This window comes from Centruroides vittatus, unplaced genomic scaffold, assembly GCF_030686945.1.
Source record: "Centruroides vittatus isolate TY-2023 unplaced genomic scaffold, ASM3068694v2 contig_15, whole genome shotgun sequence".
Taxonomy (NCBI): domain Eukaryota; kingdom Metazoa; phylum Arthropoda; class Arachnida; order Scorpiones; family Buthidae; genus Centruroides; species Centruroides vittatus.
The window spans coordinates 715,137-742,459 of record NW_027120927.1 but is presented as its reverse complement, the minus strand read 5'-3'; the positions used below and the strand labels follow the sequence as shown (position 1 = coordinate 742,459).

The window sequence follows — 27,323 nt, the reverse complement described above, 5'->3', positions numbered from 1 at the left end:
GCAATTTCGGTTCCTTGGTACGTGGCCACGGCATAGCTTTCGTTGCGAACTGTACACGCAGTAAATTGCACGTTCCTTCGAGTTGAAGCCGAGGAATTCCTTACATAATTCCGAATAGAGTATCTTCTCATTCAAAGGCTATTCCGAACTTTCTCCAATTAATAGTGTGAGAAACACAAATTAAGGGATTAATTATTATAAAATATTATAACAAGATATTTTATTTCTTTGATAAAATTTTAACAAAAAGGATGTACATTTTTCGTTTCCGAGAAAGGGAGGAAACGAACTTCCTTTCTAGGCTGACTAAAAACTACTTACTCACTGTCCTAAGACGACGAGTCAGTTATACAGCCGTCCCTATAAAAAGGAGTAGATTTCCCGCCTTTTCGCGCAGTTCTTCGAAGACAGAATTCGCCAAATAACCGGGCAGCGGTTGACGAAAGGTTCGAGCCGCCGTAGGGCAGCCAGATTGAAGTCGGCAATACTTTATAATGCTCACGTAGAAGTTACGCTACAAGATTCGCATTCTCCTCCCGATCTTCTCCCAATATAACGAACGTAAATTCAACCGAAGACAAGAATAAGCCTCGTACTGTGAAGGTAGTATAATATGTAGATTTACGTAAAACCTCTTTCGCGTGCATAGATTAGATTAGTATATTTTAATCTCTCAGTATATTGTATTTTATTCCATTCGCTTTATTAAATATTGTTGTTGTTTATATTATGGTCTGGTCGATCGATGTCGTACGGAGCCAGTACCGCGACACAATCCATTAGTAGAAAAGCTCTCCTGGAAATCGTCTTTAGTTTAGGCGTGATAGGGCGCGAACTCGCAACCTTATCCGGTGTCGGCATCCCGACGTTGATCGGGTTTCACCATCTCCATCATCCAATACCGCTGGTAGAAAAGCTATTCAATTAATAGTGTGAGATGCGGTGAGCGGATCTAACGATTCGATCGGGTGAACGCGTTACGAGGTCTTAGTAAGGACTCCCGCATTCTCACGATAGTATCAGAATATTAGACACTTCAAAGTATTATCTCGAGTTGAAATATTTTCAAAATAACCTTAATTTTATGATAGTTCACTTTCAAAAACAACTTTATTTTACGAAAGTGAACTACGTATGTATGTACGCTACGTATATGTGCGTTGCTTTGCCTTATTCCATAGATCTAATTATTAACCTAATTTAGAATAAAATACCATAAGATTATAAGAAAAAATTAGTCTTTTCTTTTTTCCATTTTTCGTGGCCTTTTCGCATTTCTCCGTGTGATTACGTAATCGCGATAAAAGAAATGCTTTTTCACAGCAGTTACAAATGGCTTAATGTGTCCGCACGATCGACTCGATTTTGTCTATTTTATCTCCTCGCTGTTTAATGCGGAATATTTGAGATCTACAAAACGGACACCGACGATTCGTCAGCTCCCTGGCCTTATCGAAGCGAGACTCGCAAAACACGTGTCCGCAACTGGTGGATACTGGATCGATGTACACGTCCAGACACGCGGGACACCTGACTTCGGAAAGGTCCGTAAGTTCTTGGCTGGCCATTTTCGTGTGTCGATCTCCAAGAATGAATCCAACGAGAAGATTGTTTCGCGATACAAATTAGGCGACGATTGTTTATTCGTCGAATTATTTCGTATCCCAAGTTTTATATAATTTAATTCAAACGTTGTATTAATATTTATTAAATTTAAATCTTTAAAATACAGTAAATAAGGCATTCTCTGTATTATTTTTACATAATTTTGGTTCAAATTTTAAAAGAAAACGATTAGTTATATATATTTGTAAATTTAGGTAACGAGTTTATAATTATTTATTTAGGATTATAAGCGTTTAATTCAAATTTTAAAATAATTGTATAATTCTCTATTAGGTTTGTACCGCTTTTACAGAGTTAATTAACGTTGAATAATAAATCGTCGCCGTCAAATATTAGCTCAAACTGTGGTCCGCGGATTCTTTGGCGTCCGGAAAAATGTCGACGACGTCGCTTCAAACGTTCGGTCCGAAAGAAGAAAGTCTTCCGCCAGGAGAATAAGTTGTCGGGAATTCGTCGCCAGGTCCGTAAACGTAAGGTCGGGAAACGATACAGCGATACATTGCGGCGAGAGAAGACTAATCTGTTAATCCGTCAATCACCGTTTATCGTCGTACGCGTTAACGCCATTAAACTTCTGTCTTATTGTTGGAATTAAGCTTATGATACCAAAAAACATAAACTTTTTTGAAGTTATTCATTCGTTAGACAATAATCGTAGTATAACAGTAATGATAAGAAACTTAAGATCATAAATGACATCATAAATGCGAGAAAAGCGAATATCTTCCCGCACTTTAAAGCGGATGGTAAATCGCCTTCGCAACTGCGCATTCGAACGGATGTTTACGGCTGAAAAAATGTTTAATATTGTCTATATATTTTAATTATATACGCTACCTCTAATTTTCGGTATATTCACATTTCCAATGCAAATCTGATGTTTTCGTAATCCATCGTATTCTCCACTATATGACAGGGTTGGCAAATTTAATGTTTTTTTTTTTTTTTTGTTTAAACAGTTTTATATTACGTTATAAAATACTGTTTTAAAACAATGTTTTAAATTTTTGAAAAAATGTTTTATTACATAAATTTAGTAAATAAACATTTTCTGACTCGTGAGCTAAACGTGAACGTGGGAATGGGAAATTTTTCTCACTGTCATGGATCATAAAAGCACGTGACACGCCGACTTTTATCACTAAGACATTTCCTGACAGTACGTGCCAGTTAATACTGTTGGCGATACAGCTAATGTATTGTAAAATCACTCGGATGGGAAAAGACATTATTATTATCGTTGTTACTCGTTAAGTAAAAAATGAGTGCGGGAAGAAGGCTCGATAATACCTGGAACCGGTACAAACTAATTTCTGGAAATCCAGGAAAACCGGCAAGCGGGGTGCGATGCAAAATATGTAGGAAAGAAATGGCCGGATTAGTCGCTGGTACGAAAAAACATATCGAAGATAACCACCTACGGGATGATATACGGGAACTGCGACGGCTGGATGAGTATTTTGAACCATTATAAGTTTTAATTTTTTTCTATAGCTTGCTGTAAAGTTTTACCTGGGTCATAACTCAATTTGTACCTGTATAGATATTCTTAAGTTCTTCGTCCGAGTTACGTAGTTCGGCCCTCTCGGACAGTTCACGTAGCGTTACGAAGAAAACGGTCCTTTTCCAAAAATGTATGGGCTAGTACGTATACATCGTTATCTATGACCTACGAAAATTTTATTAATTACTTTTGCCGCGAAAGTTTTTTATAACGTTTTATTAATTAGCGTATCAATTGCCTGATTGTTTTTTATCAGAGTTTTTTTTAATCAAATTAATTAAATCGTTCTAAACTTTTATAGGACCGTTTTGACTGCGGTACAATTTTTTAAAATACCATTGGATGGTTTTTATGACATCGGCGGTTTTATTTGTGATTTATTCGGTAGAATTTTTTATATATACCTTTTTCGGTTTCTTCCCTATTTTAATAGCGTGAAAATCAGAGATTTTGTGTTATACCGTCGACTGGTTTGTAAACAATGTAGACTGCAGGCGTGAATTTTCACGCCCGTCAAATGAAAGAATAACAATCCCTGCAGCTATATTTATCGAATAAAAGCATTTTTTGGTTATTTTAAATTTTTCATAGAGTTTCTCTATAAAAACACGTTTTTGGGGGTATTTATTCCCCGGAAATTATTTCGGCTGTCAGATTCGCTTTTACGTGGAAATAATTATTTAATATAAAAAAATCGATAGATTAAAAATTTTCCGAGCGGAAATTAATTAGGCCTCGGAAACTAAAGTCAATAGTGTACAATTACATATCGTAATCATTCCGAACTGAACGTACAGAAGAGGGTAACTTATTAGACTCGTGCATAAAGTGTATTATTTTTCGTTCTTATCCTACATTGTATCATTTTATATTGCACTGGTCCGACTCGACTCTAATAATTTTCACACGTCTATATATTGTAGTAATTTTAAAAAACATACACCTAATTAGTAATTAATTTATTCTTTCTATATTTATTGTTTAGATTGGCGAGAGTCAGAAAGTCGGGAGCCCGAGTCTGAGACCGGTGGGAAGCGCTGTCACTTCTGGCTCCGCAAGTGGCACTGGCACTGCATCCCAAAGCAAAGTAAAATTGCAACGCATTGATTCATTTATTGTGAAAACGTCAATTAATCAAAAAATGCAATTGGATCTCCAATGGGCAAAATTTATATATGCCACCAATTCGGCCTTTACTCGTGTAGAACACCCCGAATTTATAAAATTTTGTCAGATGTTGCCACCTGGATATGACCCTCCACACAGAAAGGAAATTGGGGGACCCTCTCCGAACACTGTATACAATTCCATTGAGAATGAATCGGCTGACGAGTTAAAGGATATTACAGTCCGTATGGCTATTGACGGGTGGAGTAATATCTATAATGAACCAGTGATTTGTGTCTGTGTGACTGATCCTAATGGAACAGTTCATTTGATTGACTCGGTTGATACGGGCGCAGAAAGGCACACACGAAACACTTAGAAATTATTGCAACTGCAGCAATTAAAAAAAATGCAATCAAAAGTATGGCTGTAAAGTAAGAAGCCTGGTAAGTGACGATGCGAGCAATATGAAAAAAATGAGAGAAACATTAGCAATGACAGAAAATTTAGATATTGTCACTTATGGATGCTCCGTTTATATTTTAAACTTACTGGATCAAGAAATCAATATTAAAGAAGTTAATAAACAAGTTAAGACATCATTGAATACTTCCGGAATCATCATTTCCCGAAAGCCAAATACAAAGAGGCGGGTGGTAAACGATGGATATTACCACAGGATGTACAGTACGTTGGAACAGCTTAGCCGATTGCTTAGAGCCATACATTCAGAACTGGCCTATCCTAATGAAGGTACTTGTACTATCATTACTTTAAGTTGTTTTCATTTTCTTATTTTGTACTGTGGGAAAGACACTAATTCATAAAGCATATGCTAGTTGTGTGATTACTTACAATAATATAGTAATAATATACTTAGATGAAATATATGGTTATTTATATTGTAAATAGTGATGTAACGAATAGTATATTTGGCCTCAGCCGAATACCGAATATTCGGCTAGGAGCGTGGCCGAATACCGAATATTCGGCCAGGAGTGTGGCCGAATGGCCGAATATTCGGCCAAACTATTCGGCTCGATTAACGCACGTACGAAAATTGGCGCGCAAACCGCATTATGGCAAGGACCGCGCACCCTGCTCTCTATTCGCCCGCCGTCACTACGATTTTTTCTTCCAGTAGGTCTAAATTATTTAAATTAATTAATTAAATTATAATTATTAAAGTTAATACGAGATGGAGTCTAACGTCTACCTCTAGTGCCAAATTGGTTTATAATTTATGTAATAGCCGTAAATAGCCCGATACGATTCGGCAGTTGTTGGTATTTAGATGTAAATTATAACTTAAAAGTAATTTTATTTGCAATCGATCTTTTTAACTCTAAAATTTTGTTTTTACTACGTATTTGTAAACTGAATAGCACCCTAAGGATATACTTTAGTGGGGACATATGGTCTAGTTTCTGCCCAGTTGTGGAACAGTTCAAATATATTATTGGGGGTTTCTATTTGTGAAGTTTTGTGATATTTTGTCGCTATTGTTTTTGTCAATATTTTTAAAATTAACACGATTTCAAATGTTATCTTTTGCATATAATGAGAAATGCCGATTGTTTGCTTTATATATAAAATAAATTATATATTAGTTTCTCATCTTCTAGAAATAGATAAATAATTCTTTCATTAAATACGATAAGTTTCGATAAAACGTTTCGTAAATCACCTTAAAATATCGTAAAAAATATTAAAATATACGCGAATACGAATATAACATAATTAACTAATCAATAATATTAATGCCCGATACATTTTAACCTACACGCCATCGATGCCATAAGATATCGGGCTAGATAAAGGCTATAATATTATTTAATTACGAAATAATTTAATACTAGAGTTAGACGCTATTTCTTATTAACTTTAATAATTATAGTTTAATTTTCAGCATGAACAAAAGTTACCAAAATGATTAATTTACTGCGTTTTTGAGTTTTCTTACTCCTGTTTTAGGTATTCGGCCGAATAGGCCGAATACCGGGTAGTAACCGAATATTCGTTACATCAGTAATTGTAAACTGACTATTTACTCTAATGCTAGTTAACTCTACTCGTGTACTCAATGAGTATTGAATAATGAGTATCGAGTGTTTAATCCTAAAAACAGTTACAAATCTTATGTTAACAGGTTTGCGATGAAAACAGGCTCGTAATTCGCAAGGATATTGTAGCCAAAGTTCAAAACCTTGAAATTAAGCATGATGCTGAAGATTTGCCGACACGTTTAAAGATCATCGCTGTTGCATTAGACAAAATGCAAAGAAATGACTGCGCAATCAGTGAAGGAACTGAATTATGGTTTGAGTAAGTTACATTAGCCAGAATTGTTTTTTGTGGCCAATCTAATTTCAAAATTTCAAAATTAAATTCATTAATTTTATACATCTAATGATATTATTACTTTTATAGTGTTAAAAAATGACTCGCAACAACTCGGGATCACTGGAGTCACGCGAGCAGCCAAAGATAGATTTGATATGGCTATCACAGACCATCACTTTTTAGCAAATCTTCTGGATCCAAGATATCAGGGTGCAAAGCAAACAGACAGTATGAAGGATGCTGCACTAACTGTGTGTTACGTTTACTACCCAGATGCTACGCCTTTAGTTTTAAAATACTTGACAAAAACTAGCTCATTTCCGCAACACACGTTTGCAGAGCCTGTGCTAACTAATATCACCCCTCTTACACGGTGGCAGTCATTACGTGACAGAATTGATAAACCTCTTTTAAAATTAGTTACACAGCCGCACACGGCAGTGGCTTCTTCGGCGGGAATTGAGAGAATTTTCTCTACCTATGGACTCGTTCATTCAAAACTTAGAAATCGACTCGAACAGGAAAAGACAGCAAAGTTTGTTAACGTTTTCAAGCACCTAAACGAACACTACTGAGCGTTTTACGTTTCTGAAAATAAGAAATTCTTCAAGCTGAAGAAGCCACAGCTGTCAATCCTGTTTTGGTTTTGTACAGTACACGCAAATCTTAGAAACGCCATTTCATAAAGAAACATTTAAAAATGCTGTATTTTATATTAAATAAAACATTCTGTGTAATCTCGAGTCTTACACTGAAGTTTTTCTGATTTTTTTTCTATTTTACTAGATCCCAGTGTTTTATTTCCAAAAAAACCCATGTCTTAAATGTTTTAAAACATTTGTTTTAAAAAAATGTTCTGCTACATGACGACCAGATTAAGATACAGCCGCTAGCGTGTACCTCGAAATAGCAGACAACTCTAAATTACGCACAAACTTTTCGGTCCAGACGGTGTCCGCTATTCGGAGATCATACTATATATATATCCGCTATTCGGAGATCATACTATATATATATATATATATTGTTACGAGAGTCAACGCAATATAAGTTTGTTAACTCCTGGCAAGTACAAGCATTTAATGCAACAGATTGATGTCTGTTTTCTATATACGGTACACACGGCTTAAATTCGAAAACACTCAAAATATATTAAAAAAAGTTATTGTATCGAACAATATCGTCATCGGATATATTTTAATTTCTAAAGTTTCGAAATGAATATTAAAAAACGGTATTTGGCCCTGGGGTTAGTTTACTTTTGCGTTTTTCGGTGTCGATAGGATCGTTTACGAACGCACATTTACTCCCTGGGGCTTTCGTTTAGTAAAAAAGTTTTGTAAAAATGTCCTTTGGTGTAATTTATAAATCGCGAGCCATTCGAGTTTTTAATGGAATAAACGTCTGTTTTATTTTAGTCGATTTTGATCCCGTATCCGGTTTGTTTCCGAGAAACAGACGTAGCATTTATATTTTTGTAACGGATTTTAACTTTTATTAGCGAATATTAAATAAAAATGACTTACGTTTTTGCATTACAGTTCTTTCCGTTTATAAACTTATAAATAACTCTTCTTGGTACGTTAGTTTTATATTTCGAGTTAAAAATATGCCACGACGTCTGTTGTCCAGAGTGGTAATATAAGTTTGTAAATAAAATGGATTTTTAATGTAAAATTTACTTATGTCCTTGAAATATAACGATGTAATTTATTTATCGAAATAACAGGACTTATTCCAAGTTTAAATAGAAGATATTTATCTATTTAATACGATATTTTTCATTAAATTAAAAATCTAACAAATCAAAATCTTTTGCATTTTAAAATACTTTAATATTGTAGAAAATTTAGTAACTTTATATATTAACTTTACAATATATATATATATATATTTATAGTGTACAAAATTGCTCTTATAATGCGCAAATAATACAATTAATATAAACATCTTATTTTAATATAACATTTTACTGTAAGAATTTTAAAACTATAAATTTTCCTTTATTTCATTTTATATTTTAAAATGTGTTATTAGTTTAAAAGTTTCAACAGAACAAGAAACTGTTTAAATAACAGATCAGAGTTTATTAAAATAGAAAATATTTTAAATATGTCTATTAATAAAATCATCGAAACCATTCGATGGAGTTAGTGACAGACAACGACACTCGTGGCATTACGGAGTTCTAATTACGACCTATTAAAAAGTGAAAAGTGCACCTTACATTAGGGTTAATACGATTTATTTTTTATTGGCTGTCTGTAATACGCGTGTGATGCGAAAATGTTTATCAATTTGAGTCGACACGTAGACAGGCAGACTTCTACGTGTCGACTTGTTTGGTTGACACGGCTGTACCGGTACACTTTGCCTTTAGTTGCTTTATAGGCTAATTTATACGAGTAATATTTTAAACGTTAGTGTTAAACTACCCGATTTTATTCTTGCCTAGCGACTCAATTTAATGTCAAAAATTTGGACCTTTAATATCTCGAAGAGCGATGAACCCATCCGGTTGAAATTTAACATAGGCCTATTTAATGTCTCCATATATAATGGAGATCTTCAATTTGGAATAAATTGATTCGTTGGATCGTTTTGGACTTACTCGATCGGCATTTACACCCAGAGATAATAGCGACATCGAACTAGCAAAGTATCTACAAGCAGAATGCGTGCGTTTAGTAGTTTTTTTACAGCCGACCGCCTCCCGTGTGTCCTTTTGATGGTTTTATTTAAAAATGTTGAATAATTATAAAATAATAAGACGTTTTTTTAAATTTTAACATATTATTGGTCAATCGGCTATCACCCGACTACTTTTGCGCTTACTTTTAACGTATTAACTATTATACGTCATATCGCGAGAAGGATCGGACTTAATGAAGATTTTACACGTTAACATTTTCAATTTTATTTTTAATATACAACTAATCTTACTCTTCAAAATTAAGTGTTTTGTCGTTCGATAATACTGTAACAATATGATCTTTTTTAAATAATAAAATCTCGTAACACTATAATATGACGAAGACACTATTTATTAACCATTTTGGCTTCGAGCGTAAGATTCAAAGTTTTCATCCGCTGTTACGAATATTGGTTTAAAAAAATACATAAATAACAAAAGTTTACGGCAAAACTTTCTTTATAACTATAAAACTGAACAACGAAACACGAACCGCAACTTCAATTACGTCGCGAGTGGTCTGTCCACCACGTTTAAATCAGAAACGACAAGAAAAATCGAAATTTACTACCAATGGCATTGGTGCACAGTATCACCCAGGCACGTTGTTTCGCATTACGCTTCGACTTCAAAAATACATTATCTTTGAAAACAGAAAAACAATTACCACAAAAATGACTGAATAGGCGAGAATCGAGTGATTTTCTACTTTCTTCGTCGCTTTGTGTCTGGTTTGCAAAGGAGCGACGACTCTTTGTGGATAGCCGAGAATGGTTTCTCGAGCTTCGCTCCACGAATGAGGACCTCGAAGTCTGTATTGATAAGGAAGACTCGGACCGGTCATCAATGCCCAAAATAACTTCGGGTCGGTGAAAAACATCTTCGCGAAGTCGGGTTTCGCTCCGATTAACGAAGCTAATTCGTCCAAGTAATTGATGTAATCCACTTGGATGGTGTGACGTTTGGCATCGTAATAACGCTTCTTGATTGCTCTCAATTGTTTCTCGATGTCTTTTCTCATTTCTTGTTCGCTGGGAAAAGGAACCTTCTTTACTAGAACTTGAACAAACCATCTAATTTGCATTTCACCGATGGGAAAGCCGCCTCCTACAGATTGTACCAAACCCATGATACCTAAGGTGGGATGTTTCAGATGCGGAGGATATACGAACTTGTATAATTCCACTCGGTTATCCGCGGTGTCTACGATCTTCTTATCCAAGAAAGGAAACTTAATTTGGTATCCGGTGGCCAGAATGACGCGGTCTACTTCGGTGACTTCGGAGTCTCCTTTAAAAAGTACTCCGTTTTCTTCGAAACGTTCGATATCGCCTTTGACCGTGACCGTACCGCTCAAAATTCTGTTCGGCAATGCGTCGTTAACCATGGGATGTTGCTGAAGAAATCTGTGTTTGGGCTTTAACTGGTAAGTTTCGTGATCGAAAGCCTTATTCAAATATCTTTCCATATACCAGCTGGACAGACTGAGAGGAACCAAATTGAACAATATATTTAGAAATCGGGTAGTGAGCGCATCGTCGATTGGTCTTCCGTTTTCTCCCACTCTGTGCATTACCCAACAGCCTCTTCGTGTACTAAGGTATACCTAAAAATAAATAATGGTAAATTACAAATTATTGGTGAATTCTAAATATAAATTATAATAAAAACATTTGTTATAAAATTTCCGAAGAGACGTGAACTACAAAGTGAAAGATATTTTTCATTTAATTAGTGATTATTATTAATTTTTGGTGCGTAAAACAAACTAATTTTTAAGATATATTATTTACAGCAATGTTTCTCAATGGGGCGATATCGCCCCCAGGTGGGCGATTTTTCCATGTCGGGGGCGATTAGTAACAATTTATATTTTGGGGGCGAAAAGCAATTTTCTGGGCCGGTATAGTGAAACGTTATATTAAGAACAATTAGATATTTTATTCATTATATGGTACAATAATTAAAGAAATAGCATTCCTATAACCCTTCTTCCTTCCACTTTTAACTCTTTTTAACCGTCCAAACAAACAATCGGTTACAATTAACACAAAAAGGTGATTTGCGATTACTTTTGACAAATTTCGAACAAAAGATAAACAGATTGGCTCGACTTCGTCAGCCTCGAGGTTCGCACTAACAATAATTTTTCTGTATACTTAAACATTTTATATTCAATAAAATGTCTTCGATTTTATTATATTCGCTAACACTTATGTTTTTTAATTTGTTGTTATGTTCAAATTTAATACTTATTTTGAGCAAATAAATGTTTAATTTTTTACAAATTATAATTATCGAATAAACTAATAAACCCAACAAAATTTTTTTCGAAGCGAAGGGGGCGATACTACGTGATGGTTTTATTGAAGGGGGCGATGATTCGTTAGAGATCGAGAAACACTGATTTACAGCGATGTTCGATACTGATATAAATAACGAACACCTTACTCTATTGTTTGCTCTGAATCTAATTCTTGCCTGTAAATATCGGGTAGTATTTACATACCCGAACTTTTCTTAAATGGAGCAGTCCATCCTTCCTGACAGTTCGTCGGGAGGTTGGTACTCCAACTTTATTCACGACCTTGCTTCTCATCTTGCTTTGCAAGGGTTTAAATACATACGTGCGGACGTAGCCGCTATATTATTATCCCGACATTGTTATCTAATTTATAATTTATTTGTATCCGGATAATGTTGATGAGTTCGAAAGTTCACTCGTGTTAGAATGTTCGTTAGGTTTTTTGAGTAGTGACAGTTTGTCTTTTCCTTGTCTAAGCTCCTACGAACTCCCCTAACACTTTGTGCACGATACTCACTTCGGTATTAAGAGGATTCTTATGTCTTATTGTGTTGTTCTGTGGTATTGGTGTGTATTTCTTCTTCCTCCCCGTTGTGTTTTATCGCTGTTTTTCTGTCCTCCGTTTCGTTGTATTCCATCCTTTCTCATCGTACTATTCTGTCGTTCCCATTGACATATTCTGTCGCGTGTTCCCGATACTTACTTTGGTGAGGATAGGGGTTTCCCGTCTTTATCGTTGAGCGCTATCATAGTATTCTGTGATTATTCCTCCTAGTTGTTGTGTTATATCTTTCTGCTGACGTTGTATTCTATCATGGAGTTTTATTGGTAATTTCCCTTCGTTGTTAATCTTGTAAATGTGTTTGCAGTTAGTGTTTCGTACGAAACCATTTCTTGTTTCGGCGCGTTTTCTTAGAACGCACTGGTTGAGTTCTTACATGTATTCCATTGTATATTAGTTATCGGTTATTATGGCTATAGAAACAATAATAATATTAATTATTTTATAATACAGTGGAGGGTGTATCACTATAATCTATGGTCGGCTACGAAAGTTATTTCACAAACTATTCCAATAGTTGATAGGAATATGTTTGATAAGGCATCTATGTGGTGCGGGTTGTTTTGATGATTTAATTTACTTAAGTGAGCAGTGCAGAGTATATCACTATAGTCTAAAGTCTGCTATGAAATATATTAGCACGGTCTAGTACTATTGATGTCGAAGAGGTGAACAATTTGGCATTTATGTCGTTCAAATGATTTAGTTATGTACATTTGCGGAAAGTATCCAGGCAATTTGAATTAGTGTAGAAATCACCTACGTGTTACGGTAGAGAGGCGAAAGTCCCATTGCAGATATTATGTATTTCACCGAACTTTTGGACCTATTTTATAAATAGAGTTCGGCAATCCCGAGGAAAGCACCGAGAATTAACTTACGAGAGGATGGAAGTGAAATGGAATGTCCTAAACTCGGCATCGAATGTGAACACTAAAGACCCGTTACCAATTTGTACTACCCTAACTGCTACAACAGAAACATTCACAGCCCGTATTCATCCCTTAGGAAGAGCTAGTTTTTATCGAGATAATTTCGATTATAGAGGTTTTCCAGCATAAATTAGCTAACTGTTATTTACTCATGAGAATATTTTTTTTTCCTATATTCTTTTCTATATTATATTTTTATAGCTTATTTTAATAAATTCATTAAAATGATGGTAGATATGCTCATTATTGATCGAGATTCGTTTTCGTACTGGCCATCGATATCCTTCTTTATTGCATATCGGCATTAGATTATGTCTTGGTAATTCGTATCTGATACAGTCCATTAGTATGTGTGTTGGGGCTTTTTGAGTTCCGCAGGTTTTGCAAAGACCGTCACTCCCACGATTAAATCTTCTGCGGTAGTCTGCAAAATCTCCGTGTCCTGTCAGAAATATTGCATTTTTATGGTGTATAATAAAGTAACTATTCGTAACTCTTTGGTTTATATCCGGTAGATATTCAAATAGTTCTCTGCCCGTTCTCGACTCTTCCCATCTTCTTTGCCAAATGATTAAATATTTATTTTTTATTTCTCTTTTTATATATTGCTCTGACAGCTTACTGTATATTTCCTTTAGTGTTAAATCACTGGCCTCCTTTGCCAAGTTATCCGCCTTCTCGTTGCCAATGTTTCCCATATGGGCTTTAACCCAACTAAGTTGTATCTTATTTATTCCAATTATGATGTTTTGTCTAATACTGTTTATAAGTTCGTGCGTATTGTTTGGGTCATTAAGTGCCTTTAGTATCGATTCGCTATCCGTGCATACTGGTACTTGTAGATTCTTCATGTTTGTATCGATCCACTTTATTGCCTGGTGGATTGCAACCGACTCTGCTTGGTAATTATTACATTTGTTATCTAGTTTAAATTTTTTGTGATATTGCTCACGTGTTCTTGTAAAATACATACCCGAACTATAATAAATGTTTAGTATACATACTTATATAATTTTATATTTAGAGAATATTTTAACAAATACAGCTGTTCCTCGCGTAACTTTGGCGAGATAATACACGGGCGCATTTGTAATCATTTACAATTACTGCTGTTGAATTTTCTTTGTAAATAGTAAAGATCGAATCTATGAAGGGAGAAGGAAATGCTGGAGGTGTGAAATATCGTCCAATACAAAGTTAAAATTTAATCTATGGCTGTCGTTATACGTCCTTCGCTCAAACTCGTAATTTCCACGACTGTGTCGACGACAGTGAGTGAGGATTCGCTGTATATTCTCTAGAAGTGAATGTATCTCCTATAAAACAGCCTCGGTTAGTTTGACACGAAATAAAGTCATTGTTAGTTGCGTTGTTTTTGATCGGACTCGCTGTACGAACGGATTATGGTACAGGAATATGTAAATTAATTAGTGCTCTTCGCTTAAGATCAATGCTCCCTCGCATCGGTGCGTGAATTCTGAACAAGACGTTGAAGTAAGCATTACTTCATGTTGTATTCTGAATATCATTTCATGACATTACGTTCTCGGTGATATCTGCCATCATCCACTCGAAGCATCACAGTTTTGAAGGTAGACTGTAGGTATACGTATAAACACGTATAAATCAGGTGAAATGAAAAGTAACATACGTTATACTAAATAAAATAACTTATAAAAATTTTAAGTTTTACTCTTTGAGCGACTGAACTCGTCTCCACAGCAGCGTCACCCGCAGAATTGCCCGCTCCTACCACCACAACTCTCTTTCCTTCGAATTCGTTCGGTGTTTTATAACTGTGAGTGTGAGTGATTCTTCCTCTAAACTTTTCCTGTCCGGCGAAAGTAGGGATATTCGGAAACACGTGATGGCCGGTGCATACCATAACCGCGTCTACGGTCTCTTCTCGCTCCTCTTTACTCTTCGAGTTTACACTCGCGATCGTCCATTTGCCGGTCGAATCGTAATCGTCGGCCCGAACGATCCTTTCCACTCGATGGTGGAACTTGATGTGCGGCATTAAATCGAATTTCTCTGTGTAGAGAAGAATATGCTTGAACATCATGATGTTATGCATGTAACTCGGATACTCCTTCGGAGGTGGAAAATCACTGGCCGCAGTCATTTCTTTGCTGGTATTGATGATAGTGGATTTTGCAACCGAAGCCAAACCCTCTTCGTCGCTGTCTCTGTATCTCCACAGACCTCCTATGTCGTCGCTTCTTTCGTAACAAACTACATCTAAACCTTCTTCTTTACAGCCTTTGATGGCTCCCAAGCCAGAGACACCCGCACCTATTACGGCTACGCGCATCTTTAATTTAGTGTAATTGTCCTCTAGTTGTTATAGATAATGCAGGATAAACTGATCTTCGGCAGATTTTATGTCGTGCGTTTATATTACATTAAATTCGTCATCAAATGATAGCATAGACGCCTATTTATCTTAAAGTCCGATGGAAAACAATAAAAGTTTATCTGTTTATCATATTTTTGCATCAAGGTTATAGTTCACCGAGATTTATTGATCGAAAGAATACAGGAAATTTTCATAATCTTGTGTTGAGAGTGAAGTACAGCGGATAATAATTGTCGAACTGATTATGAAGAAACTTTTGTGAGTTGAAATATTTACAGTTAGTTGTAGGGAGGCTAAAAATCTTACAACGAAAGGAGTACTGTGAATACGGTACTGCGATTTTTTTAGATTTAATATGCCTATAATCTTTCTCGTAATGTACAGTACGCGATACGATCTTTATTCGCCTTATCTATTATTTTGATTAAAAAAAATTGAACATAGACTAAACATGCTACATAAAATCGTTCAAAGGTCGGGAGATCTGGAATTAATACTAGCAAATAGAGAAGAATTATACGGGATTAAACATGCGTGTAGCTGTTATAGGCGCGGGTATCTGTGGCTTGGGATCCATCAAAGGCTGTAAAGAAGAAGGTTTAGACGTAGTTTGCTACGAAAGAAGCTGATGACATAGGAGGTCTGTGGAGATACAGAGACAGCGACGAAGAGGGTTTGGCTTCGGTTGCAAAATCCACTATCATCAATACCAGCAAAGAAATGACTGCGGCCAGTGATTTTCCTCCTCCGAAGGAGTATCCGAATTACATGCATAACACCATGATGTTCAAGCATATTCGTCTCTACGCAGAGAAATTCGATCTAATGCCGCACATCAAGTTCCACCATCGAGTGGAAAGGATCGTTCGGGCCGACGATTACGATTCGACCGGCAAATGGACGATCGCGAGTGTAAACTCGAAGAGTAAAGAGGAGCGAGAAGAGACCGTAGACGCGGTTATGGTATGCACCGGCCATCACGTGTTTCCGAATATCCCTACTTTCGCCGGACAGGAAAAGTTTAGAGGAAGAATCACTCACACTCACAGTTATAAAACACCGAACGAATTCGAAGGAAAGAGAGTTGTGGTGGTAGGAGCGGGCAATTCTGGAACCGACGCAGCTGTGGAGACGAGTTCAGTCGCTAAAAGAGTAAACAAATTTAAAACTTTTCGAACTATACTTTAGTTATGATAATTTCTGTTACTTTTTCTTATTTATCAGCTGCTTCGTACACCTTTAAGCACACGTACGTATTATACGCGTTCTGTTTGTGTATGTGTTTACGAAGTATTACGGATAGCAATCTTCTTTATTAACGGGTTTATATTCTTTATAGGCCTACTGTCGGTCGAGAGTAATAGAAATAATGCAATTGACTTTCAAAAAGTCGAACTTAAATCGAATGTCTCGTTATGTCGAAGTGTATTTTTCGCCTGGCTTTCTGTCGCGCTTTGAAAAAGTGACATTAGAATAGCATTAAGACGAACTTAAGAAAAAATCAAGCATTCGATCGTGAGTATTTATGTTGGATAAACTTTGACATAGATTTATCTTACGTAAAACATATGACAATTTTATCGACACACTTTGGAATATAATTTTTAACGCAAATTGAGGTAATTTAATTTTGTAGCTTTCTAAGTTCCAATTTTATCTTTATTAATTTAAATCGCATTCAAATTACTTTCGTAACTGTTTTATATGACACGAGAAAAGATGGCGGTCGTTCTAAAATGACTTCCCAAGATTTTTACATTTTTGGACTTAGAGCAGCCTCGAAACGTCGAGAGATACAAAACATTGCGGGGGGGGGGTTCGTATGTATGGATGTTAACGGGTGGGAGCGTCATTTCCTTCACTCAAATTGAAGCTTAAAATCTCTCGTCTTTTGTTGAAAAATTTCTCGAGTTTTGCGAGCGGGTTTGTGTATAAGGGGGATCGATGTTATTAAATTTTGATAGTTGGGGTCGAGGAGGTGGGGAGATATAAGTAAGTCACTTGTGGTATCTCGAATAAGATCAAAATTAGTTTTTCTCGTTATTAGAATTTACAGTTTTTTATGACTCATCTCCATTCTCAAAATTAAGCTTTTTCCATTTATAATAATTAATAATATATAAAGTTTTTCCAATAAAATCTCTTAACGGATGGCTACGCGTACAATTTTAACTCTTACCGGAAAAGTTACGCAACTCGCTGCCGGACTATCTTCGAACTTTATTCTAGTTTTGAAAATAATGCTGTATTTTTATAAATTCGAACTTTAGTTGAACTTTTATTTTTATTATCTCGGACTCTTCCGACTGTAATTTTAATTCACAATATTTTTAATCTTCCTTTATTTGTGATTCAAAGTTCACTTTTATTAATTCGAACTTCAATTCGATTCAAATTCATTCGGCCACCGGCGGGCACGACCGGAACTGGGCGCGTATCGAAAATTTCAATTTTATTCACCAACGATGGTGACCTCCTCGGGGTCACGACCCGGAAAGACGGCCACTTCTTTCTTAATCCGCAAACGAATGCTAATTCTCGATTGTTTCCAGACGGATCGTGACACCGTCTCTTTTCGCCTTACTTCACCGTCGAGCGTGGCAAACGTTTTAAAAGTAGACACTAAAGAGCGATCGAATGAAAATTCGTTAACTTCTCTTCGATGTTTTTATTGTGATAAATGCATTTCGATTCGACAATCCTCGTCGATATCGCAATTGCTGGAATATTAACACGATAGTATACATCTTATTCACGATTGTATTCCTTACATCTTTTAATAAGTCAAAGAGTATAAATTATTCAATATACATTATAATAATTGTTTACGTTTAGCAACATTTTAATACATCCTATTCGTTATATGTTCGACATTAATATACGTTTCGAAGTATATTCGATTTAAGACATTCGGCAATAGTGGTTTCGGCTCCTTCCCCGGCTATCGCGTTAAATCCAGAATTTACCGAATTGAAATTAATTAAAGCTAAAGCGCCATTCGAGTTTAACACGCGATTCCGGCTTACACGAGTTTTATTGTGTATCTTCAACAAAATACTATTTATTTTTAACGCAGAAAAATTAACAGGCGATAAACAAATCAACACATCTTTCACTTTGTTAATTGTTAGAAAATAATTTGTATTTTAAATTTTTCAATGATTTATAATCTACCATTACTTATTTTTAGGTATACCTCAGTACACGGAGCGGCTGTTGGGTAATGCGTAGAGTAGGGCACAACGGAAGACCAGGTGACGAAATCTTCACTACTCGATTTCTAAATATATTGTTCAATTTGGTTCCTCTCAGTCTGTCCAGCTGGTATATGGAAAGATATTTGAATAAGGCTTTCGATCACGAAACTTACCAGTTAAAGCCCAAACACAGATTTTTTCAGCAACATCCCATGGTTAACGACGCATTGCCAAACAGAATTTTGAGCGGTACGGTCACGGTCAAAGGCGATATCGAACGTTTCGAAGAAAACGGAGTACTTTTTAAAGGAGACTCCGAAGTCACCGAAGTAGACCGCGTCATTCTGGCCACCGGATACCAAATTAAGTTTCCTTTCTTGGATAAGAAGATCGTAGACACCGCGGATAACCGAGTGGAATTATACAAGTTCGTATATCCTCCGCATCTGAAACATCCCACCTTAGGTATCGTGGCTTTGATACAGCCTTTCGGAGGCGGCTTTCCCATCGGTGAAATGCAAATTAGATGGTTTGTTCAAGTTCTAGTAAAGAAGGTTCCTTTTCCCAGCGAAGAGGAGATGAGAAAAGACATCGAGAAACAATTGAGAGCAATCGGAAAGCGTTATTACGAATCCAAACGTCACACCATCCAAGTGGATTACATCAATTACTTGGACGAATTAGCTTCGTTAATCGGAGCGAAACCCGACTTCGCGAAGATTTTTTTCACCGACCCGAAGTTAATTTGGGCATTGATGACCGGTCCGAGTCTTCCTTATCAATACAGACTTCGAGGTCCTCATTCGTGGAGCGAAGCTCGAGAAACCATTCTCGGCTATCCACAAAGAGTCGTCGCTCCTTTGCAAACCAGACACAAAGCGACGAAGAAAGTAGAAAATCACTCGATTCTCGCGTATTCAGTCATTTTTGTGGTAATTGTTTTTCTTTTTTCAAAGATAATGTATTTTTGAAGTTGAAATGTGAAGCGAATTAACGTGATTGATGATATTGTACACGAATAGAAATAATAGTAAATTTGGTTTTTGTTATTGTTGTACTGATATTTGCTGTTGTTAAACACAGTACACAAAACAATATATATAAGGAGCATTCCTTAAATGTGGGTCACCCAATAAAATAAAGTTTCTAACGACTGTTGTAAGAAATGAAGAAATAATTAATTGTTTGTATAGTTATTGCGTAACAACTACATTCCAACAAACATTTATTATTTAAAATTTGATAAATAATTTATACAGTAAACTTTTCGATTTTCTCGTGTCCCATAATATAGGCGCAGTACAAACATTTTTTTTTTTTAAGTATCAAATTTGATGTAATTAATATACATGTTTTTGCCATTGGAGAAGGCTCTTACCCAATTGCAAATGACAGCATAATTTCAAATTGGTTAATTAACATTAATTTATACGTTGTGTCACGAGACGTGTCGAGGAACTTATAGACATAGCACGAGAGCTAATTATGGCTCGGAAGGAACCGGTTCATAATATAATTGATAATTTTATACTAGTGATGTAACGAATATTCGGTTACTACCCGGTATTCGGCCTATTCGGCCGAATACCTAAAACAGGAGTAAGAAAATTCAAAAACGCAGTAAATTAATCATTTTGGTAACTTTTATTAATGCCAAACATTAAATTATCATTATTAAAGTTAATAAGAAATAGAATCTAACTCTAGTATTAAATTATTTCGTAATTAAATAATATTCTAGCCTTTATCTAGCCCGATATCTTACGGCATCGATGGCGTGTAGGTTAGAATGTATCGGGCATTAATGTTATTGTTTAGTTAATTACGTTATATTCATATTCGCGTATATTTTAATATTTTTTACCATATTTTAAAATGGTTTACGAAACGTTTTATCGAAACTTATCGTATTTAATTAAAAGAATTATTTATCTATTTCTAGAAGATGAGTAACTACTATATAATTTATTTTATATATAAAGCAAACAATCGGCATTTCTCATTATATACAAAAGATAACATTTGAAATCGTGTTAATTTTTAAAATATTGACAAAAACAATAGCGATAAAATATCACAAAACTTCACAAATAGAAACCCCCAATAATATATTTGAACTGCTCCACAACTGGGAAGAAACTAGACTATAAATGTCCCCACTAAAGTATATCCTTGGGGCACTATTCGGTCTACAAATACGTAGTAAAAACAAAATTTTAGTGCTTAAAAAGATCGATTACAAATAAAATTACTTTTAAGTTATAACTTACATCTAAATACCAACAACTGCCGAATCGTATCGGGCTATTTACGGCTATTACATAAATTATAAACCAATTTGGCACTAGAGGTAGACGTTAGACTCCATCTCGTATTAACTTTAATAATTATAATTTAATTAATTAATTTAAATAATTTAGACCTACTGGAAGAAAAAATCGTAGTGACGGCGGGCGAATAGAGAGCGGGGTGCGCGGTCCTTGCCGTAATAAGGTTTGCGCGCCAATTTTCGTACGCGCGTTAATCGAGTCGAATAGTTTGGCCGAATATTCGGTATTCGGCCTGAGCCAAATATACTATTCGTTACATCACTATTTTATACGTCTAGGAGAGGCTTACAGTAAATAATGCTCCAAAGAATGGCCTTCGATAGTAACGAATAAAGTTAGATGTTTTAAAAGAAAATGACAATAATACATCGTCATTTCCAATACGTCAAATTTCCATAAGACCCTGACAATGCGATATCCGAATCGGCAATTTCCAAATTATAAAAAATTCAGGCCAATTTCTTTAGTCAAACAAATTCCACCCCTGCCTTAACAAATGCACACAAACAGAAGAGATTAAAATGGGCTAAAGAAATGATGTATTGGAAAGAAAAATAAAAGATAATTATGTGGAGTGATGGAAAGAGTATAATTTGGATTGCCTAGGTGGATCGTTGCCACAATTTAAGACATAAAACAAATATATTCAAAACGTCGAGAAGGTGGCAGTTTTCTGATCATTCGGATCAGCGGCGTGCCGTGACATTTGATGATAGGGAAGCTGTGTTTTTGTAAGAAGCCGACTTCCAGGGGTAATCGATTAATTGCTTGCCAGTGATGGTCTGGGGCCCGTTCGTACGCGAGTGGTGGCGGAGGAGACAAAGACGACAGGTATCTAACAAAAACCGTTTATTTTAACGTAAAATAAACTTACACTATGTACAAAATAGTATGCTTTAGGACAATCGGCCGTTCGGACGTCCCGGGCGTCGATGAGGTTCTTCCATCGTCTATGGACGGTGGCCCCGGGGCAGTGCGTTGACGAGTCCGAAAGACAGGTGGGGAGACAGACCGTGTCGCCGACACCAACGGACGAAGTCGGAAGTGGCAGGGTTATGGGTTGGAAAAATAAACGAGAAACTGCTTTTTTGCGCGTTAATACACGGCGTTTTGGTTATTGGGAACGTTAACCGAGTGCCAGGTGACCTCGATTGTCGGAGATTATATCAATCTCTGTTCTTACTTCGTCCATTTTGATTGGTCGTTCTCCCTCGGTCACGCTTCCCGAGCGCCTAGTCCCTCGTTACTAAGCGTAACCAGACTTCTACCTGGAGGGCGAGAAAGGTGAAAATCGAAGACGAATTCGATCTTCCACCGATCGTAGGACGGCTTCTTTCCGCGGTTTATAGTTTCTGCCCGGCAGTTTGATATAAACAATGGGTGTCCGACTACAAACGACTTTTACCTATGTTTTTTTAAACTAATAAATTTTCTCTAAATTAACCGTTTTTTGACGTCTTTCAGTGGAAAGAAAATTTTTATGACAACAGATTATATAAATCGTAAATTTAAGAAAAATAAATTCTACAGCTCTTTTTGTGCCTTGTTCCTCTTATTCATTAAATTTGGTTGTAAATGATGCCGCCAAAGTAACAGTTAATTTTTTAACATTATACGAGAATTGTACACGAGTTTTCTGCATTCCCTTATAGATGAGACGTACTAAATCGTAATATCAACCGGTTTAAAATTAAAATCCATAAATAATATAAGATGGGAGAGCGGAATAAATATATCAAATATTTTAATGGATTTTTTTTAAAACTCCTGTCAACTATACAGCACTATCATAAAAACATACCAGTAAATTCTTATCGGTCGGGTTAAGTTATAAATCTAGTCTACTCACGATCACGTAATCGGGCGAGGGTGGCCGAATATCTAGCAGGCAGGCGGCTAACAGCCCAGAGCCGGTCCTAGATAGAAACATTGGAAGCGTTATACGTGTGTAGCTTCCACCAGCTAAACCGGGTGAGGTTGGTGCTCTGTAAAGCGCATGCGCCAATGTGTATAATCTGGCTGCTTGGAAGCTGACCCGGTTTCGACGATACGGCGCTTCCATTCCGCCACTGATATTCGAATATACAATAGCGATCTTATCGTTTTTTTCACGCGTAGTATAGAAATTTGTAATAAGATACATAATGCAATTATAATAAAATATTAATTTTAATTAATTCAAACTACGTTAAAATATGAAAATTTATATTTTAGAAAATACAAGAAAAGCGGCGCTTCCACCGCTTCCGAGGACGGCACGCCACCGATTCAGATGGAATGGAAAGTCTAATGTGGCATTCGTACAGGGCAGAGTGAATGTAAACATCTCTTACCATTTGCAGAGAAAATAGGAAGCCCGAGATGGATCTACCAACAGGACAATGCCTCAATACACAACGCCAAGTATTACATTTATGAATAGTTTTTGAATACTGAATCGGTGATTTTGGACCGGCTACCTCGCAGTCCCGATCTCAACCCCATTGAGAATTTGTGAGAAATACTTGCTAGAGCCGTGTATGCAAGAGGCAAGCGATACTAAAAAGTATAGGAACTGAAGAATGTTAAATAGAAAGAAATTAAAAACTCGCCTGCAAACTTTACTGAAATCAGTGCCTAATCGTGCATTTAATTTAATTTTCGCTCGAGCGTGTCACATCGGGCATTAAGAAATTTTTATTCACGATTTCTTACTATTGTTTCAAAGTAGATGTATATTTATGGAACGCACCTAAGATAAATTAATCAAATACTGTCCATATAACTTTTAACACGTAAGCGCTTATTAACCATTACATTCGATCTTACAAAACATTAACAAACATTAAATTTTACACAGTTTATTATACCTATTTCGAAAATTCTTGTATATTTTGTTTCTACTTATAGCATCCATTGCAATGATATATGCTATATCATTCATAGTGATAAAGGTTTGTTGAACGTCTAAAGAGGGGAGAGGGTTACGGAAACGTGGACAGACTGGGACGAGAAGGGAAGGGCGAGTAAAAATTTCGAGAAAATTGGGCACATAATTTATGGACAGCCCGTAGTGTTCGAGCATATCCCAACTCTGTGCGAATTCATTATAGAAGCTGGTGTCGTGAGGACAAATAAAAGGCTCGAGACCAACTCGTGTAATGACCAGTCAAATTCACTTTTTTTACAAATAAAGGCACGGAAATCACGAAATTGGCTGCAAAATCCAATTTTTTAACATTAAATTCAGTCGCTAGGCAACAATAAAATTTTCTCGTTGTTGAGTGAGAATCTATTGTCGACTCGATGGATTATTCAATGCGAGTGCTTTTTCGAGTTTCGCTTCATTTGCAGCGATTAAGTTTAGACTATGATCTTTTGATTTAAATACTTGTTAACTTTGATAAGCAAAATATCACAATTAGCGGCGGTGGTTTTCGATACGAATCGATCGGTTTCCTTCAGAAGAATCGCATCTTTTCGTTGTTTATTTTCCAATAGAATTGTTAAAGAAAAATGAAAATGAATAGCCTACTTTAAATCTCTTATTCCCCGCAATAGTTTATATATTACATACATTATATACCCGTATAGACATTAATATCCCGTCTAAATCTTAATTAATTAGAGTAATCCGAGTCCATTGGTCGTTTCGTTTCCTCTATTTTCTCACGCGTTTTGTGTTACGTGTTACGGCAGTCAACAGAATAGTACAATTTTTTAATAAACTGATTTCTCTATCGAACATTAAAAATTGGTCGAAAAGATTAAAATTGTTATATGTAATAAATAGAGATTTTATTATAATATTCAAGGAATTAAAACAATCATTTTTGCATTAGAAATTTACAATTCAGATTACAATAGGAATATTTCTTAATTAATGCAAGTTGTATTTTCACAACATTGGCCGATTTTCCTTTGCAAAATGGACAATTTCAGAGAATTGAAGAAGTGGCACACCTCGGGCCGTGCCGAGCCCGAGGATGGGCCTGGTCTTGGCCCGGTGTAATACGGGTGCTCCCGAAAGATGCGGAGGAGTCACATACATCTGACGCCGACGTCAAACCCGCGGTTGTCGTAACTTCGGACGACGGCGCCTCGTCTCTCGTCCAATATCTGGAGCGACGATACCCCGAGGTTCCGGAATGGACGATGGAGACACGGTGGGGTGAGACGGGACTGGACAGAAAGGCGTCCGAAGAAATGGCGGAAGAATCCGTCGAACGTAAAAGGCTTTGGTGGAAAAGGTGGTTTTGCTGCTGGAAAACATAAACCTTTTCTCTGTCCAGGCCTTCTTGCACGGATTTCGACTTAACACCGAATGTGACACGACCATCCGGAAGTGATCTTTCACCCGACTACGACTTAATCAACTGCACTCGACTTTCCATCCCAATTTACGGACGGATACTTCGATAGCGTTCGAGATTCGTTCTTCCACTTCGGTTAAAGTGCGTAGAACAACGAAACGTTAAACAGTGTTCGCGAGTTTAATTAAAGACTGCGTTTAAACGACAATAACTGGTCGAGACAACTTATAATAGGCCTATACAGACTGTATTTCGATCGAATTTCGCTACAAAATAACGGATATCGGTCACAAGAATACACGAAACGTTTTACTTTAACCAAAATCACACGTTGCAGTCGATATGTGTCCAAAGCAGAATTGTAATTACTTCAACAATTAAAATTGTACATGGAATTTTCATGATTGTACCGTACATAAATTTGTACATTTAATAAAACTTGTTAAATTTCATATTAGGCTAACTGTTTAAAGATTCGGTATTTATCGAAGTTGGGCATTTTTAGTCTACATTCATTTCTAATTGTGTCTAGACACGGAGAAAGAATGTTTAAAAACCTTTTGTTAGATAAAAATATTTTTCGTCGTGTAGACCACAGATGCGCAAATCGTGGGTTTGGCGACCCCGAAGAAATTTATTTGACAATAGAAAATACAATAATTTTCTTGAACAAGTATCGGGTATCAGTAAAATAGTGAAATGAAATTATATTATTTATAAAAAAAACTATACAGTCAAACCTGTTTTTATGCGCGATTTTTATTTGTGCGATTTTTTTAATGCGAATTTTTAATTTGTGCGGTATAGTTGGCGACTAGTCTCGTGCGATTCGTCATGTCTCACGTTGACTTATTATAGCTAAATAAACTTATTATAGCATAAATGCACTTATTATAGTAATATTATTGCACGAATATGCGAAAAATGAAATAATTTACTTTTTAAGTCAACAAAACACCACCTGGACAAAAATATGTAAAACAGACGATAGACCAGACGATGCAGTCAAGTGCTGACATCTGTTGTCAATAAATTCTATTTCGTACGGTTTTGAGTTATTTTCTATGTGAGACTTTTTTTATGCGGTCCCTGTTGACCGCATAAAAAAATTATTTTTTTAATTGTGTTGCGAAAACTAATATTTACAGCCATTCGTGAAGTTTCGTGAGATTTTTTTTAATGCGGTCCCTATCCCCCGCATAAAAACAGGTTTGACTGTACAGTATTTTTTTACAAAAACAATTATGTGTATTACAGTACTATCTATCACGTATACTTCGGCAACCGACTGGCAAACAGACATAGCGATACCGATAATGTTGCGGCAACAGAAACACGCAAATTTAGCTCGCAGTGTAAGAGTATAGTCACTGCGCAGTAAGCTGTGCCCCTATCCAGGAGTCGCGACAAAATTTTACACAAGATGGGAAGTCGGAAATGAAAATAGTTTGCGCAGCTCTGGTGTTGACGGTAGACTAATAGTGTACCGTCGAATGTAGTTACTTGTATATGTTACGGGGATAGTGACTTGTCATCTACGCCCACAAAACGAAGCGTTTTGCCGCTTTACAATAATATAAAAGTTTTTGAAACGAAATTTCGTGATACGATATTACACACAACTTTAACTTTGTACTACGTGTCTCACTCATTAGTGTTTTTCGTCGAAACTCGTTGCCGAAATTTTCACACGTTTATTACGATTCGAAATCTTACAAATCTAACTTGTATATCAACTGTAAAGCGCGCGTTGTCCTGGCCAAAACAAGGTAAAACGCCTCGAAATTCAAAATTATGCTTACAAGCGTTGCGAGGTGACGATAACCTGTGCGAGAGTCGAATCTCAGAAATTCCAAAAAATCCAAAATAACGAAGAAAATTTCAAAATTTATTGTTACAAGATTAACCATTAATTAACGTGTAAAATATTACTCGTATAAATTAGCCTATAAAGCAACTAAAGACAAAATATACTGGCACAGCCGTGTCTACCAAACGAGTCGACACGTACAAGTCTGCCTGTCTACGTGTCGACTCAAACTGATAAACATTTTCACATCACACCCTATTACAG

The 27,323-nt window shown here is 36.1% G+C and overlaps 1 protein-coding gene and 1 pseudogene across 1 annotated transcript; one reads left to right on the top strand and one right to left on the bottom strand.

Moving 5' to 3' along the window:
- Positions 1 to 9,838: 9,838 nt before the first annotated feature.
- Positions 9,839 to 15,386, bottom strand: LOC136968569 (flavin-containing monooxygenase 5-like). The gene is made up of 2 exons (XM_067262562.1): positions 14,765 to 15,386; positions 9,839 to 10,878 (listed from the first exon to the last, which is right to left on the bottom strand). The coding sequence occupies exons 1-2, from the start codon at positions 15,383 to 15,385 to the stop codon at positions 9,901 to 9,903; spliced, it is 1,599 nt and encodes a 532-aa protein (XP_067118663.1). The 5' UTR covers position 15,386; the 3' UTR covers positions 9,839 to 9,900.
- A 574-nt stretch (positions 15,387 to 15,960) lies between these two features.
- LOC136968527 (flavin-containing monooxygenase 5-like) lies at positions 15,961 to 19,646 on the top strand (annotated as a pseudogene).
- Positions 19,647 to 27,323: the final 7,677 nt, after the last annotated feature.

Excerpts from the sequence above, each read along its gene's own strand:
- LOC136968569 (XM_067262562.1), bottom strand. The coding sequence starts at position 15,385 with ATGCGCGTAGCCGTAATAGGTGCGGGTGTCTCTGGCTTGGGAGCCATC. Across the intron at positions 10,879-14,764 it reads CGAGTTCAGTCGCTCAAAGA|GTATACCTTAGTACACGAAG; the intron begins GTAAAACTTAAA and ends ATTTATTTTTAG.